This window comes from Lithobates pipiens, unplaced genomic scaffold (genome assembly GCF_037356315.1).
Source record: "Lithobates pipiens isolate NorthernLeopardFrog02 unplaced genomic scaffold, aLitPip1_a1.2 Scaffold_1, whole genome shotgun sequence".
NCBI lineage: Eukaryota > Metazoa > Chordata > Amphibia > Anura > Ranidae > Lithobates > Lithobates pipiens.
Window position 1 is genome coordinate 41,015,951 of NW_027507685.1, and position 23,357 is coordinate 41,039,307.

General features: G+C 39.2%; 1 protein-coding gene across 5 annotated transcripts in view; it reads left to right on the forward strand.

Annotated features, from left to right (window-relative positions):
* FGF13 (fibroblast growth factor 13) overlaps positions 1-23,357 on the forward strand; it is a 563,100-nt gene that overhangs the window by 319,823 nt on the left and 219,920 nt on the right. For 3 of the 5 annotated variants that reach the window (XM_077490404.1, XM_077490402.1, XM_077490403.1), the window contains one exon: positions 6,824-6,991. The exons of the other annotated variants lie outside the window; for them this stretch is intronic. In XM_077490404.1, coding sequence (XP_077346530.1) covers positions 6,824-6,991 — 168 coding nt within the window. The remainder of the gene's footprint in view (positions 1-6,823; positions 6,992-23,357) is intronic. 5 annotated transcript variants of the gene reach the window in all.

Sequence of the window (23,357 nt, forward strand, 5' to 3'; positions counted from 1 at the left end):
CCTTTTTAGTATATTTTTTGCAGCTGTGACATAACTATCTAGGGTACAAATGGCAGTCTGTAGGAAGGGGGGATTATTTTTTATAAAGCTCTTTGGATTACATCTGTTCTAATTTTTTTTTTTGTAAATTTTGGTGAGTTTGGTGTCAGAAGTTTATTTATAAGATACTGATTCTGGAGTATTTCCATTAGTTAACGTGTTGGTAAAAATGAACGGCTGGCGCCCTCTATGTTTGAAACAAAAGCAAAGCAACGCCAAATATGACATTATAAAGCCACTATTTGTGTTTTGTATTCCAAGGTTTCATTTTTTTCCTGTTAAAACTCAAAAGTTGTGCAAAATAGCTATCATCTACTTTGATCAATTATCAATACATAAACACCTGCCTACAATGTTCTTGATCATTCAATTGAAATTAAATTATATTTGTTTTTAACAGTGTATGAAGCATACTAGAAATGCTTCTGTAATTTGTATGTGGACACGTGACACTGTCATTGCTTGTGTTTGGGGAAAGATGTGAGACCTGTTAAATATATAAAATTCTGAAAAGGGTGATATTAATTACTTAACATTATGATGTCAAAAAAAGTAAATACATCTGCGTTTGACTTGCACTAAAGTAAATAAATGGTCTGTGCTTTACTCCGTTGTTTATGCACTACAAGGAATAACACAACCCTGTGTAATATATGTGAATATTATGGACATTTTATAAGCATTTGTAGTTCCGAGTTGCTTTCTTGCAGCAAATGTTCAATTAGCAGTAGCATATCTACTTGTTTAGAGCTGGTATGGGTTTAATATTGTTATCACTCTTTGTTAAAATACAATTTGTATTTCTTTTAAAAATGCACTTGCAGCCAACTAGCTAAATCATGCCTGTTGTGGTCCTTGGCAGTTTAACTGAATGGCAATGCAATATTTATTCATTTAATCAATGCACCCACTATGTATGCTTATATTATCATTATAAGTGCACACACATAAGCAATATATAAGTGATAACGTCCATTGAACCATGGATAGAATAAGATAGAATGTAACCCCAGGTAAGGGTTAAAGCTAGCCATACATGGATCGAATTTTGGCCTATTCAGAAGTGACCATCAATGTAGGGGTAGCATTCTTCCTCCTGAACACCAGTGGAGGGGGCATTTTCACATTTACCCCCAATGAATTGGATTTAGTAAGGGTTCCCCGAAACCTAAAACTTTTATTTTGAAAAGGTTGAGAAAGGTTTCTATAGAGCATAAAGTTTGTAGCTGGGCCACCTGCACACCAGATTTTCTTCTGAATAATTTGGCTCTGCATTCAACAGTTTATGGCCAATGTGTAAGCAAAAAAGACTGTATGAATAACAGGTATAAACCAAAGCATCCATAATGCAGTAGATTATATATATATATAAACATACTAGTTTAATATTATGCAGAGAAAGCCCGTCCTTGATAAAGAGGTCAGCTTGGATCCCAAAACAGTTCTCAGGACCTCATTTCTTCACCTGCTCTATATGCCTCTTTTATATTACATATATCACCACTATATGTACACTGCATTTTTAAATAGGGATTAGCAAGGGGGTGAGAGGATAAATTGCAAACTGAGCTTAGCTTCGAATGAAAAGCTGTGTTTGGTATATTTTGCTTGGTGCTGATCTTCGGAGGTTTCTTGTTAGATAAAAAAACGAATAGTACAAAAAAGGTAATAACAATGACAATACTTGTATGTAATGTTTCCATAAGTGAAAGTTAACCATGAAACAATGAAAATATTTGTGTACCATAAAATTAGTGTATTCTATGTTCGTTTAAAAAAAAAAAATCAGAAGGGAATCTGAGTATGAAAGCATTGGCCATGTCTGCAGATAGCAGTGTGCAGTTCCCAGCTTGCCTTCAGCAGCGTGGTTGTTTCATTAATTTATTCTCTCTCTGCTAGACATAATAGCACCTACAGACTTTGGCTGCAAACTGTCCTCATGTCTGCTCTCTCCAGCAGCCAAATCTTCTGGTTATTTTTATAATTAAGATTTGTGGTTGGCTTTGGCAGATTATGACTGATTGTATATTGAATATTTCACAGAATATGTACATTACGGTATCCCAATGAAAGCATTGGCCATTGTTACTGGGACTAGGATGAGATGACGTAATTTGGGGAACTTTGTGCTTATTTTATAAAATTCTTGGTATAGAGCTATTTAAGTTTATGGATGGAGTGATTATGGAAATATCACACTAGTGTAATGACAATAATAATCGCTATCCTTTTAACAAATGTGAATTATACAGTTGCTATTAGATTTTCATAAGCATTCTTTGTTGTTGGCAGTAAAAATAGAAATTAAAATATGCTATTGGGTTAGATCCTTAAATTAGATAAGTAAATCATTTTGTTGAATTGTTATGTTATACTGTATATTGCATTTTGTTGTCTGTCCAAATGGCATAAAACCACTCCACCTCTCTATGCTAAACCAAACCCTGCCACTGTGGAACTAAACCCACCACCAATTTAACTGTTTCCCAAAACAGTTACATTAAAGCTGTGAATGATAACTGACACAGTTTGCCAGTGTGCTTATGTCAGCTCTCAACTGGACTGTCATCAAATGGCTGGTGTCAGAGCTGATCGTGTGTACAGCACCATGACAACTGCAGATCAAAAAGAGGCTACGATGGTTGCTTCCTTGGCTGTAAAGGATAGAAGGGTTTAGTTCCACTTTAAACATTTAATGCCATAAGCTCTCCTGAGTTCTGGGACTGGACTGTGAGTTTGGGGTTCAGGACCAGGGAAGGGGTAGGAGGGGTTAGTGTTAAATTGGACAGAAAAAAAGCATAGAATGTAGTCCTCGTCTGTAACCCAAGGATGTCCAGCAGCACAGAAATTGCTTTGAGAAGTATCCAAGGATCATGCACTTCAGTAATATTAATACCATAGCTAGATTTTAGGACCCAAAAGGTGCAATATTCCCTTTTGATTCTGAAATAGAATTAACCTAGTCCTGAATTTTATGTTAACCTGCCAAACCTGATTATTTTTAATTTCTTTATTTTTTTTATTTTTTATTTCTAAACCTGATTATTTATTATTATAATTATTATTATTATTATTATTATTATTATTGTGTTATAGCTACTATTACTATGAAATGTGATCAAAATATACGTTAAGCGTTTTGCTGTGGTGACTTCCATCTAGTGTACTTATTCTGTGCTTTTGAAAAAAAGAGCTGGATGTAGATTCTACTATTCTTCTTACTGTACTTTTATTCGTCAGGTATATTTGTTATCTCTGCTTTTGGATGAAAAAAGACAGAGTTTTATTAAAGAAGTTATTGGTTCCCTCCATTTAATTAATAGCAGCACTCAGATACCTGTTTGAACACTGTTACCATTTTGCATGTTTATATTAGAGTTGGCTAATTTATTTACTTATTGTTGTTCACGCCATGTTAAGTTAATTTAATTTTAATGTTTCTGTTTTAAGTGCATGCTTATTACATTTTATTCAAATTATTTGTGTTGTTTACTTTCTCTCCTGATGCAGTTATTAATAGTTCTAAAAAATATTTTACTCATGTCCCTGAGAGAAGTACCTGTCATATTTTAAAATGGACAGGTGGTATGATAAGCACAACATTTAATGAATCACATTTTCTTTCTGGGCTGGGAAATTCCCACTTTCGCAAGGCAAAATATTTGAATAATAGATATATTATATCTGCATTCTATAGATACAGTGTATTTAACTAACTTACATAATAAAGCCTTCTAAGATACCTGTCACCTGTTTCAAAACTGGGCCAGCCATCTGCTAGGAAAATACAAATAATCATTTATGGATGTCTGTGAGAGTCTCAAAAGGGTCCCCCCCCCAACCACTCCAGATACGTATCTATGTTATGGAATGGGACCAGTGGTCACTACCTAACTTATGGATTTCTCTCTTAAGCCTAGTACATGCTAGTAGTTTTTTTTATATTTTTATTTAACCCAGCAGGGCTAAATGAAAAAAAAAAAAAAACTGACAGTTTAGGAGCAGCCGACTGTAGTACAAGCCGGCTGAATGTCTGGCATTTTCCATTGAACCGGCCGATCCTGCCCGGTGTGTACTAGGCTTTAGCCAATTCAAAGAATTGGACTTGTGTGAGTCAGAGGCACTAATTGGTTGTTCAAGCAGCTGCAGCCAGTCAATATCTTCACACCACACAAGACTGGTCTTTTTGTGAGGTAGTAGCTAGGGGACCTATCCCCAAGGCAGAGGTACATATTTAGTGAGGAGAGGTTTTTTTTTTTATGACAGTTTCAATAGATAGCCTCCTTCAGTATTTTGTTTTTTACCTTAAAAGACTAAGTTCACCTTTGTTCACTTTTCCAGCTCCCCTATGTACCAATATAGCATTAATGTATATATTTTGCAAAAATGAAACAGCTTTCCATTTATTCTACACGCGCTTACCTCATTCTCTTCATGGCTGTTCAAAAACACGTATCTGTCTTATTCTTGTCTTTTATTATTGTCTGTCTTCTGCCTTACTTCCTGGTCAGAGTTTAGGTCATGACACAGGAAGGAGTTGACCAGCTGAGGGTAGATGATGCAGGGTGTCTGCTAATGAGATCAGCTGGTCAACTCCTTCCTGTGTCATGACCTAAAGTCTGTTCAGGAAGTAGGGCAGAAGTAATGGAGAAGTGTTTTTGAACAGCCTTGAAGAGAGTGAGGTAAGCATGTGTGGAATAAAAGGAAAGCTGTTTTATTTTTGGAAAATAAGTATATTAATGCTATATTTTTACATAGGGGATCTGGACTTCAGAAAAAAAAGAAAAGGGTGAACAAAGGTGAACTTAGCCTTTAAATCTGCTTTAAAGTGACTCTGTTGCCTGAATTTATATGCCTTGCAAAAGAAGATGGCTCATATTTACCTTTCTGATGTGTGATGACCACTAAAGAATCTTCATCTTCCAACACACTTGTAGGTATGAATCACTGCACTCCAGGCTGCAGCAACCTTTCTCGTATGAGATAGCAGCAGGGGTTATCTGACATGTTTTGAGCTTTTTCTTTCCAAAACATGACAGTGGCCCTTCTTGCTGTCTACAGGGAAAATTTGTACAGCCAGGAGTGTGGTGATTCATTTTCTTTTCTGACTGATTTGCTAAAGTGCAATGAGCTAGGTAAGCATCCAAGGATTTCGCAATAGGACGAGCCACTTACATTGATCAGTATACATCATCTTGTGACACCTGACAGGTACCTGGTGTCACACTGGGGTTGATTTACTAAAGCTGGAGAGTGAAAAATCTGGTGCAGCATAGAAACCAATCAGCTTCCATTTTTTTTTTGTCAAAGCTTAATTAAACAAGCTGAGCTTGGAAGCTGATTAGTTACCATGCACAGCTGCACCAGATTTTGCACTCTCCAGTTTTAGTTAGTAAATCAACCCCACTGTGTTGCTCCCACTGGTTGACATATCATTACTGTTTCCTACAAAATGGTAGCCAGTAGGAAGAACAACAGAGTCTGGTAGGAGACCAGACATCCAACATACCCAGAAGCATGTCATATGATGAAGATCCTTTGGTGGCCATAGCTCTTCAAGTAAAGATGGGGTAACCACCTGCTAAAGAGGTAAGTATGATTCATCTTCCTTTTTAAACACATTTGCTAACTTGGCCCAATCTTTATTTTTTAGCAGAATGGACTTAGTGAGGCCCACAAAAAGATTACCATTACAGTACACCTCAGTGATGCCATCTACAAACCACCACCATTATTAGCTGCTTTTTGATTGTCACTTAAGTTGACAATTCATACGTTCACCACTCTCTTTCCAAATAATTACATTGACAACCAATCCCCTGTATACACGAGGAAGGTTTGTGGCAGTTTGTACGCTTTTCATTGGATTTTGGCTATAATAATCTGTCACCAATTATTTAAAATCTTTAACAATTTCAAGCATTTTCAAGCACTTGATCACAACTTGCGGAGATCAATTGAAACCATAAAAATGCCAGTTGAAAATCTTCTGGAAACTGGGAAATTATCAAAATCATGTAAAGCAGATTGTTGTAGACCAAAAAACTCCTCATGATCGTGTTTTCAATTAAAAGCTGTTGAAAACCTGCTAAATTGCAAAGTACACTTCCAAACTTGATGTTAAAAGGTAATCAGAATACATGTTAGGGCCAAAAAATGGCAGGTCTCTGTGCTGTTGTAGGTGACAGGTATGCTCTACATTTACACATAGTATAAACACAGAAGTGCTTAACTATTTTGAGGATTACATGAATAGGTCGCTGCAGTGAAAAATATTAGGTTTTATTTTTATTATCATTGGGCCTCATTTACCAAAGAATCTAAAATAAGAACTGCATTGTCCACAACAATCAGCCAGAATCTCCTCTTTATTTTACAACCTTCTTTGGGAGAATAAAAGGATGGTTACTTTGGACAACAGGCAATTTTTATTTCATACGCTTTGATTAATAAGCCCCACTGTGGCTTCCTATGTAGTCAAAAAGCCTAAAAAGTATTTGCTGCCCATAGTGTCCAATCAGATTTCAGCTCTTATTTGTTAATGTGTAACAAATGTGTAGCACTTTACAATAAGGCACTCAGAGACAGCGTAAAAAAACTCCTCTTATAGTTCCATTACATAAAGTGGTAATTTTCTCAGGCCCTTGCACCCCTCTTCTCTTTATCACTTGTCAAGGTTGATGTTTTCACTGGAAATAACGTAGCACTTTTTTTCTTCTAAGAAGTGACTAGATTGTCATATTGAGCTCTAACTCCAGTTCATTTTGTTATGTGGTAACCACAGTTCTGGATGACGCCCCCCCTGGCACACAGGAGTACATTATGTTACGGCAAGATTCCATCCAGTCAGCGGATTTAAAGAAAAAAGAGTCCCCCTTTCGTGCTAAATGTCACGAAATCTTCTGCTGCCCTCTGAAGCAAGTGCACCATAAAGAAAACACAGAGCCGGAAGGTTTGTGCACTATAGATCCATGTTATGTTCGTTTTTTTCCCTCCCCCTTTTTTTTTTTTTATACTGTTCGTGTCCCTATCTCGTGCTGTACATTCCCCGGCCTGTGTCAAGAATGACATGGGGAACATAATGCGCTTCATATCATGTCCCCCTGCTTGCCTGTTAGTGTCTTATACAGTCTACCAAGGGACACTGTATGATATTAAGCATGTATACGCATTATACCGAAAACTTATTGAAAGATAACAAGCAATGGCTTGGCTTTTCCCCTTCAGACCTAACTGTTTTTATCCATGCAGTCTGCATCATCATACTGCCCTTTTGGCTGCTAAATTTGCTTGCTATTAAAAACAGCATTTTCCCTCATGTTCTTTTCCAAAAATTTGAAGCAATGCACCGTTTTCAAGAATGGCACTTTTAATCAAACGACCCCCTCCTTCCTCTCCATAAGGCTTTTGCACTTGCTGTAATAATTGAAAGTTTAGCGTTAGCGCCAAAAAAGCAAGAAAAGAATGTTTTTGTAATGCACGCTGGACATGAATAAATTGCATGCAAATGAACTGTGCATCTGAAAGGAGATTGCTTTTTTTTTTCTGTGTATTTTTATCTTTTCTTTCAGGCACAATAAAGGTTTGGATTGATTTATGTTATGTCTAGTAAGATTAAAAAAAATAAAAAAATAAATACACTTTAGAGTTGTACACGCCTATTGAATAAAATAGTGCTGTTGGCCTTAGACAATTTCATTTTGGGTAACTGCAGTCAGATAAGTTAAATGATTATTTCCGATTGGTTATGATGGGTTATTGCATTATAATGTAGTAGGTATGTATTGCACCTTGCCCTGTTTTATTAAGGAAAACCTGTACTAAGGGTATGTAGGTTGTCATTGTGGAGCACTCCTCAAAATGCCGGTTGCCAGGTATCATGGCAAATCAAAGATTTGAAAAATAACTGACTCAGGACAGGTATGAAAATCATTTACTAGAAAATCACTCACTGCATGTTTGTCAGCGACTCAAAATATTGGAGCCATAAATTGCCAGTTGTCTAGCTATTTCAGACACCAGTCTATATATTTCTGTCATCACAGGTTTCCCTTAGTTCTAAGGATTTTTTTTTTATTTTGAGTACCCCATTTTACATCAGATACATCAATAAGCACTCATTAGACATGAAGGATAAGTGTGGACAGTCATTAAAATGTATGTATAGCAAAACTTATTTTTTTTAGTTTTGGATATTATTTATAAATTACAGGTATTTATATAGTGCCAATGATTTATGCAGCACTTTACATACTGTACTCTCACATTAATTCCTGCTCCTGCCCTCAAGGAGCTAAACTTCTTGTCTCCTCTATCCCGCAGGGAGATTCCCTTTACTTCCTGTCTTAAGCTCGGTTCACTCCAAAATCGTGCGACTTTTCGTGTAACTTTGATGTTACTTTTTACACTTTGTGGCATTGAAGTCATATCAAAGTCGGATCAAATTAGTGCAGGAACCTTTTCTAAAGTTGGACATACTTGTTTAGTATCTGTTAAGCTCTCATAGGAACACATTGAATTTCACATGTCATCCGACTTGGGGTCTCACAAGTTGGATCCTTTGTCACATCAGTGTGAGCCGAACCTTTGATACACAACAAAAAGTGAGAAGAAATCTCCACAAAGTGAGAAGAATTCCCATCGTAGATAGCTGCCACCAGAACAGGTGACCCCATTGGAAGATTTCTCATACCTTGTTCTAAAGACAACTCTAAACATGAAGATCTCTCTTTCTGTCTTGGTGACAATGATCACCTGGATAAATAGATTTTCTCCAGTGGACACACAAACCTAAAAAAGAAAACTTGGCAGACGGTTTAACTCTTCCTTAAGCCCCATACACATGGGCCCATACACATGCCGGCTGACATTGGATGATTTTTATTGAATCGGTGTGAATGCCAGCCAGTCGGACAGAAAGTCGGCTAATTGGCCAAGTTTTGTTGAACATGCATGTTGGAAAATCAGTGGCCAACTGGCTCCCGATCAGCACTCTAAACAACAAATGGGGTTGCCTTTTTATACACTTTAAAAGAATGAAAAAAATTAGGTACACAATACTCCCAAGTAAGCCCATTATATCTCTGTTTACTATAGGTTGAAACATTCAAGATGGGTCTCTCATTGATACATTTTCTGTCCTTTGAGAATCCTTATAGCCCTTTACAATGTCTTACTAAACAAGCTACAATTAGGAAGAACAAAAAACAATAATGTGCTAAAGTACTGTAAAGAATATATAATCATCACATTTGTACCACAATAAAGTGATATCTGCTGTGTGTTGGTACTTTTGGCACATAATTTTTGCTTTTTGCACTAATTTACTAAATAACCTTATTAGTGTGGCCTATAGGAACCAGTGAAATTTCTACCGTTATATTTTATTACTACACCAGCAAAAATGGCAATTGTAATTAAAATGGTAGCTGTAGGCATCAGTTTAAGCACATGTACAGCTGTAGAAGGAACCAAATACTAACAGGACAGGGAAGAGACTGTGGCATTAGGTGGAGCATGTTACCTTTCCAGGACCCCCCACCTCTCTCTACACAGGTAATCACCAGCATGTTTATATGCCAGGTAATGCCCCAGGCTGCATTTAGAGGTGACTGCAAGTAGAGGGCGCTCCTGTGAAATAAAGAGACAACGTGTCTACTGCTACGGATTAGCTTAGCCTTGCATCTTCCCCCCCCCATGTTAAAACGTTCCTGGGGCAGCTGCTCCCGATGGCCACTCACCTCCTTTTCACAGCCCTATGCCTCAGTGTAATGTTAACTTACTGGCTCCAAAATAAATATCTCCTAGGCTCAGACGTGCACTGCTGGTTACTATCACAAGCAAGGGCAAGGCGGCAAATAATTCATATCCTTGCCTCACACAACAAAGTCTGCACAAGCCGGGAGGAAAGGGACCTAGTAGACCATGTGATATCAACAGGTGACATTGTCAATAACCCCTGACACAGCCAGGAGCATACACAAGCCCCCCACTCCAGGCCATTCACAGAAGTATCGCTAGGACAGATCACCCTACAGAGATCCGTGCCAGGGACACCTTTATTTAAGCCCAACTCTGGGAAAATGTACAATCATTCATTGCTGTGCCCACACTGCATGGGTTCAAGGGCTATTAGCTTGCTTTGTCTAGTCTGTTTTACATACCTGATCCTCTGCTCCCCTGGAAGATGCCCCCACTGCTGGACCGTGCTTTGGTTTTGATCATATCAGGATCTTAGACCTTGGAGCATGAGGGAGCAGAAGCTGCAGAGACTGGTCTAGCTATGGAGAGGAGTGGTGGATTGGGTAAGTATTTTTTTTTTCCGTTCCCCTAGACGAGGGGTCTCAAACTGGTGGGTCTCCAGCTGTTGCGAATCTACAAGTCCCATCCTGCTTCTGCCTGTGGGAGTCATTCTTGTAACTGTCAACCTTGCAATGCCTCATGGGACTTCTAGTTTCACAACAGCTGGAGGGCAGGCAGTTTGAGACCCCTGCCCTTGACCAAAAAGTGCAATTAATCCTTGCAGTGCGGACATAGCCCCACTGCAAGGGATAATATTTTAGCTGACTGGACTTGGGCTTTAAATCTGGAAAGAAATTGGAGACACATTCTTTTCACTAGGGCCAACATTTGGGACACTTTTTCCCAGGGACAACTCCCTAAAATCAGGCATTATTCCTGGAAACTGAGGACATCTGGTCACCTTACTGCTTAGTTTATGACCCTATTAAAATTACAATAGTAGCAAATACCTCCATGTTAGTTTAACAAAATAAGTAATCAACCAAATGGTCAGACAGGAAGTAATTTAAAGTTGACCTTTCCTCCCTTTGACTCAAATTCCCATCAGCATGCAGCTCTGTTCTATATTCAACAAAGATGTGCCATCCTAAACAAAGATGCTTTGTTTTAACTTACCTTTTTGTTTTCCCAGTTCCTGGTTCCTCTAAGGTACTGGCCTCCAGTCGCACAGATGACTTCTGGAAAGACATTGTTACCAGTCCCATTTAGGGACATTTTATTCCTGCAAGATCTGACAGTATTATCATACTGCGCATGCGTGAAGCAAAGCACACAACATCATGCGCCTCATCTGGCACTTGCATGTTCTGACATTGAACCCATAAGTTTGGGGAGCAAAAAAAAAACTTTTCCTCCCAAGATTTCACAAGGTCTCAGGAAAGGGCTTTTTTTTTCAACAGATAAATGTAATGCATATGGTACCTACATGAAATGGGACGCATGTCATGAGTTTCATCTAGCACATGGGCAGTGAGATAATATTGTGTGATTGGGTGCAATGTCATCAGTTAGCCTGCACAGGGATAAAGGAAATAGACGCCAACCATCGATGATGCTTTTTTTTTTAGATTGGTTGCATGGTGGAGGCATTGAAAAAAGCTCCTCCATGTAACCTGAATGTGGCACAGATCTGTAAGTCCACCAGTTTAGCTACAGTGTTTTCATATTGGCAGTTTTTAAAGGGGGGTGGGAGAGCTGCTTTAATTTTCCGTTTACTAAAGAGGTGCAAAATTAGATGCAATAATGCAATACAGGTTCAGGATGGCAAAGAGCAAACATACGCTACAGAATAATACAACACATAAGCATCGACTCTTCACAGCAATTGGCTCAATCGGGGTAATATGTGTTTGTAAAAACGTACATGTCATCACAACTACTTGTGCGTCCAGGTGGATTATACCTTGTTTTTTTCAGGACAAATTGGACTTTTATTTGATAGTAATAAGTTATTCATATCTCCTGATTTATTTATTTTTATTATCAAAGGAAAACTGGCTCAAAATAGTAAAAGAAAATATATATATTTTTAAATGTATCTGTATATTTCTTGTTACTACCATAACCTACCACCAAAGAACAACCCAAAATAAATCCCCCCTGCTCCTGAAAATTGCAATGATACCACATAAGTCAGTGGTTCTTAATTCCTGTCCTCGGGACCCACTAACAGGCCAGATGTTAAGTATTACCTTGGGGAGATGCAGACTAGAATACTGCAATCACTGAGCAGCAAATGATATCACCTGTGATGTATTGCAGTTATCTTGGAAACCTGGCCTGTTAGTGGGACTTGAGGACAGAAGTTGAGAACCACTGACATATGTGTGTGTTATTTGATGTTTGTACCCGTAGTACAGACCAGAAACAATGGTACGCATTTTTTTTTTTTTTTTTTTTTTTTTTACCTAAAACACACTGACACTAACTGACATTGATGCTAATTAAAAGAAAAAATCCTGCTCAAAATATACTGACTTTGACCTTTGACCCTGACCTTGACCCAAACACTAACCCTGGCACTGACCTACATCAAAATTTGGTCTATATATTTTTTCTTTATTTTTTATTTTTTTTATTTAAAATAGTTTTACAAAGACTTTTTTTTTTCCTGCATGCAAAGAAAAAGATACAATGTATCTATCTTTCAGTTCACAAAATGAAAAAAACACAGGGGCAGGCTTTACAGTGACTGATCATTGTGGTAGCCAATCAGAGGCCACCACAGCAATCAGGTGACCCAGTTAAGGGCTCGGGGCTCTCGATGAGACACTGGTCTATATGCTGGGTGCTCGCTGTGCTACATGCTCCCAGCACAAACAGAAATACGAATATATGCATTCCCACGTAAAAAAGCCCAGTTCCGTGAGGCTGCATATATGTGTTACGACGGCATGAAGGGGTTAAGCAAAACATTACTAAAAAGATCTTACCCAGTAGAAGTGAAAATTTAAGTGAAATTAGAGAACACGTCTGAGCTTTTAGACCCCTTTCACACTGGGTCGTTTTTCAAGCGCTTTAGCGTTAAAAAAAGTGCCTGTAAAGCGCTTGAAATAAGCCTCATCTGCAGTCCCAATGTGAAATGTCAGCGCCCGAAAAACGCTCGTAAAGCGCCGCTTAAACTAGCAGCGCTTTACCAGCGTTTTTTGAGTGTTAATGGGGCGCTTTTAACCCCTGCTAGTGGCCAAATAAAGGGTTAAAATCGCCCACAAAACGCTGCTGCCAATAGCGTTTTTCAGGCGTTTTTCGGGCGTTTTACAAGCGCTTCCTATTGATTTCAATGGGAAGGGGCGTTTTAGGAGCGTTGTATTCACCGCTCCAAAAGCGCTGCAAAGAAGCTGCTTGCAGGACTTTTTTTGACGCTCTGCCAGCGCAGCGCCTTGGTGTGAAAGCACTCGGGCTTTTACATTGGGATTGCAGTTGCAGCTTCTTTCAGGCGTTTTTTGTAACGCTAAAGCGCCTGAAAAACTCCCCAGTGTGAAAGGGATCTTGGTGTGAAAGCACTCGGGCTTTTACATTGGGATTGCAGTTGCAGCTTCTTTCAGGCGCTTTTTTTAACGCTAAAGCGCATGAAAAACGCCTAAAAAACGCCCCAGTGTGAAAGGGGTCTTAAGGACCGATACTTGGACCCTCTTATGCAGGCCATACAAGTAGCAAATTTGCTTGATTCCCCATCAACACTGACCTAAATCCCTCCCGCTGAGCCATTGTATCCTCTAGGCAGGTGGACGGGGGAAGCCGTCCCCACCTGGAGAGGACAGTGATTATTGCTAGTGGTTATAACAGCCACTAGTAATTATCGCATGCAAAATCCAACAGGCTGGTTGTATCCAAGTTGATTGATCGATCAACTTGGTACATTCAGCCTTGCCATACATGGTTCCAATCTTAGCTGGTTCCTGCTGAACCTGCCGAGATTCAAACCGTCTATGGACGACCTTAGTGGAACATTGTGTGACAGTTCAGCCTTCTCCTGCTTCTTCTTCCACCATGACTTGAGAATTCATAGTTCCAAAGAGAAGCTACTGTATATCAAGGGCAGAATTTGGGCAAGTGGCTTCAAGAGACTGAGGTGGTCTGGTGCCATGAGTGGAGACACTGTCTTGTCCTATTTTAGTAGCTTTGATGCTATGCTGCTCTCTAATGTTTAGGTTTTCTGTAAATAAATGACAGCAATTATATGAGGTTTAAAGTACTTGGATTGGGAGGATTATAGGGCACACCATAACTTTTGCTTGACTATCCAACAAACAGAAGAATAAAGGTAAGAGCACTGTCCATGCAGATCAAAATCGAACGGAGCTGAATCTCAAATAGCAGGTGTCCAAGTTCATCCACCCCAAACGTACTCATCCATGTCTTTATGGACCATTGAAGAATGGTCAATCATTCCCATAGACACACTTCTAAACATTGTGGACAGCCTTTCCAGAAGAGTGCAGGTTGTTATAGCTGCAAAGAATGGGCCAACTCAATATTGAACCCCTTGGATTAAGACTGGGATGCCATTAAAGTTCATGTGCGTGTAAAGGCAGGTGTCTCAATACTTTTGACAATATACTGTAAATATATACAGTATCTCACAAAAGTGAGTACACCCCTCACATGTTTTAAACATTTTTATTATATCTTTTCATATGACAACACTGAAGAAATTACACTTTGCTACAATGTAAAGTAGTGAGTATTGCTGTCCCCTCAAAATAATTCAACACACAGCCATTAATGTCTAAACCGCTGGCAACAAAAGTGAGTACACCCCTAAGTGAAAATGTCCAAATTGGCACAATTAGCCATTTTCCCTCCCTGGTGTCATGTGACTCATTAGTGTTACAAGGTCTCATGTGTTAATGGGGAGCAGGTGTGTTCAATTTCGTGTTATCACTCTCATTCTCTCATACTGGTCACTGGAAGTTCAACATGGCACCTCATGGCAAAGAACTCTCTGAGGATCTGAAAAAAGCATTGTTGCTCTACATAAAGGTGTCATGATCTCCTCCCTTCGGAGACTGGGCCGCAGGGCAGTATTCAAACATAACAACCCCAAACACACCTCCAAGATTACCACTGCCTTGCTAAAGAATCTGAGGGCAAGCATGTTTCCAGACCTAACCCCTATTGAGCACCTGTGGGGCATCCTCAAATGGAAGGTGGAGAAGCGCAAAGTCTCTAACATCCACCAGTTCCGTGATGTCATCATGAAGAAGTGGAAGAGGACTCCAGTGGCAACCGGTGAAGCTCTGGTGAAGGCAGTGCTGGAAAATAATGGTGGCCACACAAAATATTGTAACTTTGGGCCCAATTTGGACATTTTCACTTAGGGGTGTACTCACTTTTGTTGCCAGTGGTCTAAACATTAATGGCTGTGTGTTGAGTTATTTTGAGGGGACAGCAAATTTACACTGTTATACATTCACTACTTTACATTGTAGCAAAGTGACATTTCTTCAGTGTTGTCATATGAAAAGATATAATAAAATATTTACAAAAGTGTGAGGGGTGTACTCACTTTTGTGAGATACTGTATATATATATATATATATATATATATATATATATATATACACACATACACACACACACACACACAGGTGCATCTCATAAAATTAGAATATCATCAAAAAGTTAATTCATTTCAGTAATTCAGTTCAAAACTTGAAACTCATATATTTTATATAGATGTGTTACACACCGAGTGATTAGTTCAAGCATTTCTTTCTTTTCATTTTTATGATTATGGCTTACAGCTACTGAACACTCAAAATTCAGAATCTCAGAAAATTTGAATATTACATAAGACCAATTAAAAAAAAGGATTTTTAATACAGAAATGTTGGCTGACTGAAAAGTGTGTCTATTTACAATATAGTATGCACTCAATAGTTGGTCGGGGCTCCTTTTGCATGAATTACTACATCAATGCGGCGTGGCATGGACGCAAACAGCATGTGGCACTGCTGAGGTGTTATGGAAGCCAAGGTTGCTTTTATAGCAGCCTTCAGCTCGTTTGCATTGTTGGGTCTGGTGTCTCTCATCTTCCTCTTCCTCTAATATCCCACAGATTCTCAATGGGGTTTAGGTCAGGGAAGTTTGCTGGCCAATCAAGTACAGCGCTACCATGATCATTAAACCAAGTATTGGTACTTTTGGCAGTGTGAGCAGGTGCCAAGTCCTGCTGGAAAATGAAATCGTCATCTCCATAAAGCGAGTCAAATATGAAGTGCTCTAGAATGTCCTGGTAGAGGGCAGCGCTGACTTTGAACTTGATAAAACAGTGGACCAACACCAGCAGATGATATGACTCCCCAAACCATCACTGACTGTGGAAACTTCACACTGGACCTCATGCAACTTGGATTCTGTGCCTCTATATTCTTCCTCCAGACTCTGGGACCTTGATTTCCAAATGAGATGCAAATTTTTCCACAGTCCGTGATGATTTGGGGAGGCATGTCATCTGCTGGAGTTGTTCCACTATGTTTTATCAAGTCCAAAGTGAGCGCAGCCCTTCTAGAGCACTTCATGCTTCCCTGTGCTGAAAATCTTTAGGGAGATGCTGATTTCATTTTCCAGCAGGGCTTGGCACCTGCCCACACTGCCAAAAATACCAATACCTGGTTTAATGATCATGGTATCACTGTGCTTGATTGGCCAGCAAACTCACCTGACCTAAACCCCATAGAAAATATGTGGGGTATTGCCAAGAGGAAGATGAGATACACCAGACCAAAAAATGCAGATGAGCTAAAAGCCACTATCAAACCTGGCTTCCATAACACCTCAGCAGTGCCACAGGCTGTTTGCACTCAGCATTGATGCAGTAATTCATGCAAAAGGGACCATATATATAATATATATATATTATGAGTTTCACTTTTTAATTGAATAACTGAAATAAATAAACTTTTGATATTCAAATTTTATGAGATGCACCAGTGTACATATATATATATATATATATATATATATATATATATATATATATATATATACAGTGCCTTGCGAAAGTATTCGGTCCCCTTGAACTTTTCAACCTTTTGCCACATTTCAGGCTCCAAACATAAAGATATAATATTTTTATTTTTTGTGAAGAATCACCAACAAGTGGGACACAATTGTGAAGTGGAATGAAATCTATTGGATTTTTCAAGATTTTTTAACTAAAAAAAAATGAAAAGTGGGGCGTGCTAAATTATTCGGGCCCCTTGCGTTAATACTTTGTAGAGCCACCTTTTGCTGCGATTACAGCTGCAAGTCGCTTGGGGTATGTCTCTATCAGTTTTGCACATCGAGAGACTGAAATTCTTGCCCATTCTTCCTTGCAAAACAGCTCGAGCTCAGTGAGGTTGGATGGAGAGCGTTTGTGAACAGCAGTTTTCAGCTCTTTCCACAGATTCTCGATTGGATTCAGGTCTGGACTTTGACTTGGCCATTCTAACACCTGGATACGTTTATTTGTGAACCATTCCTTTGTAGATTTTGCTGTATGTTTGGGATCATTGTCTTGTTGGAAGATAAATCTCCGTCCCAGTTTCAGGTCTTTTGCAGACTCCAACAGGTTTTCATCCAGAATGGTCCTGTATTTGGCTGCATCCATCTTCCCCTCAATTTTAACCATCTTCCCTGTCCCTGCTGAAGAAAGGCAGGCCCAAACCATGATGCTGCCACCACCATGTTTGTCAGTGGGGATGGTGTGTTGAGGGTGATGAGCTGTGTTGCTTTTACGCAAAACATATCGTTTTGCGTTGTGGGCAAAAAGTTCGATTTTGGTTTCATCTGACCAGAGCACCTTCTTCCACATGTTTGGTGTGTCTCCCAGGTGGCTTGTGGCAAACTTTAGACGAGACTTTTTATGGATATCTTTGAGAAATGGCTTTCTTCTTGCCACTCTGCCATAAAGACCAGATTTGTGCAGTGTACGACTGATTGTTGTCCTATGGACAGACTCTCCCACCTCAGCTGTAGTTCTCTGCAGTTCATCCAGAGTGATCATGGGCCTCTTGGCTGCATCTCTGATCAGTCTTCTCCTTGTCTGAGCTGAAAGTTTAGAGGGACGGCCAGGTCTTGGTAGATTTGCAGTGGTCTGATACTCCTTCCATTTCAAAATGATCACTTGCACAGTGCTCCTTGGGATGTTTAATGCTTGGGAAATCTTTTTGTATCCAAATCCGGCTTTAAACTTCCCCACAACAGTATTACGGACCTGCCTGGTGTGTTCCTTGGTCTTCATGATGCTCTCTGCGCATTCAACAGAACCCTGAGACTATCACAGAGCAGGTGCATTTATACAGAGACTTGATTACACACAGGTGGATTCTATTTATCACCATCAGTCATTTAGGACAACATTGGATTATTCAGAGATCCTCGCTGAACTTCTGGAGTGAGTTTGCTGCACTGAAAGTAAAGGGGCCGAATAATTTTGCACGCACCACTTTTCAGTTTTTTATTTGCTAAAAAAGTTTAAAATATCCAATAGATTTCGTTCCACTTCACAATTGTGTCCCACTTGTTGGTGATTCTTCACAAAAAATTAAAATTTTATATCTTTATGTTTGAAGCCTGAAATGTGGCAAAAGGTTGAAAAGTTCAAGGGGGCCGAATACTTTCGCAAGGCACTGTATATATATATATATATATATATATATATATATATATATATAATGTATGGGTTGTGGAAAACTAAGTTTTCAGTTTCCCATATAACTTTCTGGCGCACGAGAGGTGTAGAAAAGCGCAAGGCAAATGCATTCAGGACAACTGTGTTTTTTTCTTTATCACCTTCTTAAAAACACAGGCAGATGCTGAAGAGCATATGGATTGGTATCAATTTAGCAGGGGGCAGTATGTTGCTGTAACCTCTTGCTATAAGGGCATCATCCACAATTCTTCATACCCCTGGTTGGAAAAATGTATAAGTGGATACAAACTCCAATTGCTCAACTTTATTGAGGGTTGTTTGGCAGTTTGACTTTTCCTGAACATTCAACAATGATCTCAAATCTGGACCACTTGGTTCACAGAGAAAATTATTATATTTGAGCTTTATTTACACTTTACATTATGGCCATGTCTGCTCACTTTTCTTACATGATCAATTAATTATTTAGTCAAATTGATTTATATGCGAACATAGATCAGTACATAAGCATCTACAGTTATGAGGTACTGTCTCACAATTAATCGAGTTTCATATAAAATAAAGCTTAAATATAAGACTAAAAATCAATATATGTCCTAAGGTTAAGTGTTTGCGTAACTTATGCAGCTGTTCATGAAAAAGACTGCAGGATTACATTTTAATGCATGAAGTGAAAGCTGTGAAGATATGTGTTCAATTTTCAGGAAGTTACAGTCATCGTTTTATTGATACTGTATATTTTACAAATGCTCTTCCAAAAGGTTTAAATTGTGAACCATGAAATATACATCTCTAAAACTTTGGAGCCAATTCAAAAATAATATTTATTTCTCCAAAAGACATTACTTGTAACCATTTGAAATGTTGTACAGATATGGCATCAATCATTCTAATCTTATAGTACATACGATTTTTAACTGAAAACATCAACAAGCTAAATCTAAATGATAATAGCTATTATAGAAGCTGTCAAATTAAGGCTGGATTCGCACAGCCCTGGAGTGGTCCCGCTGCAAAACACAGCTAAATTTTAGTTTTCAGGCAGGTTAGCTGTACTTTTCCATTGACTTCTATGATGTCTCGCACTTTTAGTGCAGTTTCAGAAAGCTCACCAAAGATGCAGCATGCAGAAGTTTTGGTGCACTTTCTGAAACTGCACCGAAACTGCAGAGCCTTATAGAAACCTATGGAAAAGCGCATGTAACTCACACGAAAACATCGGGTTAGCTGCACTTTAGCAAAGATGCTGCGGGGCAGTGTAAAGACAACCTAAATCAAACTTATAGCAAAATGAACTTAAAGTGTACCTAAACTCCAGAGCAAGCATTTAATATATTGTGGCTTACAAGTCCCTAATTGTAATGGCTGCATTATTTTCTCTTTTTTCAGGCTTTTGGTGATCAACAAGCATTTTTTTTGTACTTGCTGAAAATGTTCTTAAGCTTGTACACATGGTTCTGAATGTCGGGAGACAACAGCTGGTTAAAAAAAAAATGGCTTAAGTCTGAAAATTTAAGATAATGCAGCTACCACATCTAAAATTGGAAGAGCCCTGGGGCCATCCTATTTTTCAAAGTCAAGAGTTTCAAAGTCAGAATGCTGAAATTTAAAACTTTGGGCCCTCCTAAATTATAAATAATCTTTCCGAGATTAAAAGTCAGAACTCATAGCTCTGGCATTTAAACTTAGAGTTCTGTCTTTTAATAGTAGAATTCTGACTTTTAATGTCAGAATTCTAACTTTGAATCCCAGAATTCTGACTTTTAATAGTAGAATCCAGAATTTTGAAATGTAATCTTAGAATTCTGACTTTTAATCTAAGAATTCTGACCTTAAAAATCACAATTGTGTTTAAAAAATGTCAGGGTGGTGCTAGGGCTCTTTCATATCTAAGACCTGGTAAACTGCAATAGATAACATTTTTGTTTGGGGGTTTTAAATCTTGTGGCAACTTGTGACAGGGTGACATTGCAGGAGGCAGAGACATATCATTTTAACCCTATATCATGACAGACCTGCACAAAGGACCTTCATGTCTGGATCATCAGGTATTATTTCAATGAAAGCTGCAGGTTTAAAGATAATGAAAATTATTTTTGATATTAAATGAACATATTAAAACTTATATGAGGTTTTAGTGATTGGGTGATTTGAATAAGTGGGGAAATAAATACAGAATATAGGCATATATTTAAGATCCTACCTTGCTTAGATGTTACAGAGACCTATAGTGCGCCATGTACTCATACATAGTTCATTGACTAGAATCAACAATTGTACTGTATATCACTCATGCAGCTTGAAAATATTGCTGTTTCAAGCATAAAGCATCAAGGCCATAGGCAAGTACTATTTGTGTATGTACTCCATTTTGCTGTGTGCACCACTTAATATAAACAGCACTGCTGTCACCGATCTGATCATCTCACAATACACATACACATATCTTTCCATCAAGCTAAAAGGGTGTTTAAGGACATGTGTGTGATCATTAGGGATGGGCCGAACACCCCCCGCTTCGGTTCGCACCAGAACATACCAAACAGGCAAAAAATTTGTCAGAACACACGAACACCTTTAAAGTCTATAGGACACGAACATGAATAATCAAAAGTGCTTATTTTAAAGGCTTATATGCAAGTTATTGTCATAAAAAGTGTTTGGGAACCAAGGGACAAATATCAATGCAAATTTCTTTTTTTTTAAACGTCAGTTTTTTCAGGAGCAGTGATTTTTTTTAATGCTTAAAGTGAAACAATAAAAATGAAATATTCCTTTAAATAGTGTGCCTGTAAAGTGGCACATTTTTCCTATGTTTAGAACAGTACCACAGCAAAATGACATTTCTAAAGGAAAAATTGTCATTTAAAATTGATCCCTGGTGTAATGAATTGTCAGGTCTCGGCAATATAGATAAAAATCATTGAAAAAAAAAGAGCATGGGATCCCCCCCCCCCCCCCCCCAGTCCATTACCAGGCCCTTTGGGCCTGGTATGAATATTAAGGGGAACCCCAAATCAAAATTAGAAAAAAATAAATTGCATGGAGGTCCCCCCAAAATCAATACCTAGCCCTTCGAATCTGATATGGAAATTAAGGAGAACCCTGCGCCAAATAAAAAAAAAATGGCTTAGGGGTCCCCCTCAAAATCCATACCAGATCCTTATCTGAGCACACAACCTTGAAAAGAGGGGGGGTGAGAGAGTGCCCCCCCTCCTGAACCATACCAGGCCACATGCCCCCAACACGGGAAGGGTGCTTTGGGGAAGCCTCATCCTCACAACCCTTTCCCAGTGGTTGTGGGGGTATGCGGGCGGGGGGCTTATTGGAATCTGGAAGCCCCCTTTAACAAGGGGACCCCCAGATCCCAGCCTCCCCCTGTGTGAAATGGTATTGGGGTACAGATGTACCCCTACCATTTCACAAAAAAAGTGTCAGAACGGTAAAAAAGACAAAAGCCGGTTTTTGACAATTCCTTTATTAATGATGTCTTGTTCTTTCCCCCGCTTCTTCCTCTATCTTCTTCTGGTCTTCCTTCCGTTCTCTCCTTCTTCCTCCATCTTCTTCTTCCCCTGCTTCTTCCTCCATCTTCCTCTGCTTCTTCCTCCGGTCTTCTCCATCTTCCTCTGGCTTCTTCTTCCCCGCTTCGTCCTCCGATCAATCCACCTCAATGGGAGGCTCCCGCCGTGTGACGCTTCTTTGCTGCTAACAGTTCTTGTATAACTGAAGGCGGGACCACCCGGTGAACCCGCCCCCTCTGACACCACGGGGACTTCCCTATGGCTTTCCTGTAGCGTCAGAGGGGGTGGGGTCACCCATTTATGTAAAAGAAGAAGATGGAGGAAGAAGCGGGGGAAGTAGACGACATTATTAATAAAGGAATTGTCAAAAACCTGCTATTGTCTTTTTTACCATTTTGACATTTTTTTGTGAAATGGTAGGGGTATAACTGCACCCCATTACCATTTCACATGGGGAAGGCCGGGATCTGGGGGTCCCCTTGATAAGCCCCCCCGCCCGCATACCCCCACAACCACTGGGCAAGGATTGTGGGGATGAGGCCCTTGTCCTCATCAACATGGGGACAAGGTGCTTTGGGGGTCTACTCCAAAGCACTCTCCCCATGTTGATAGCATGTGGACTGGTATGGTTCAGGAGGGGGAGTGCTCTCTCACCCCCCCTTTCTTCCTGCAGCCTGCCAGCTTGTGTGCTCGGATAAGGGCCTGGTATGGATTTTAGGGGGACCCCCACGCAATTTTTTTTTTACATTTTGGTTTGGGGGTTCCCCCTTAATATTCATACCAGACCCAAAGGACCTGGTGATGGACTGGGGGGGGTGGATCCCATGCTATTTTTTTCAATGATTTTTATCTACATTGCTGAGACCCGACAATTCATTATAGCCACAATCAGTTTTAAATTAAAAATGTTCCTTTAGAAATGTAATTTTGCTGTGGTACTGTTTTAAACACGGGAAAATGCGCCATAGTATAGACACCCCCCAGGCACGATATTTAAAGGAATATTTTATTTTTATTGTTTCACTTTAAGCATTAAAAAAATCACTGCTCCCTAAAAAATGTCAGTTTAAAAATAAAAAATAAAAAATGAATTGATACGTCTCCTGGGGCAGGACGCGTGTCCCCAAACATTTTTTATGACAGTAACTTGCATATAAGCCTTTAAAATTAAAATTTTAAATTTTTCATGTTAATGTCCTATAGACTTTAACAGTGTTCCCGGCGGCTTTTGGATTTGCCCCGAACATCCGAACAACCAAAGTTCGGCCCAAACTTATGCTCAGGCCGAACCGTTCGCCCATCCCTAGTGATCATTACTTAACCACTTGCTTACTGGGCACTTAAACCCCCCTCCT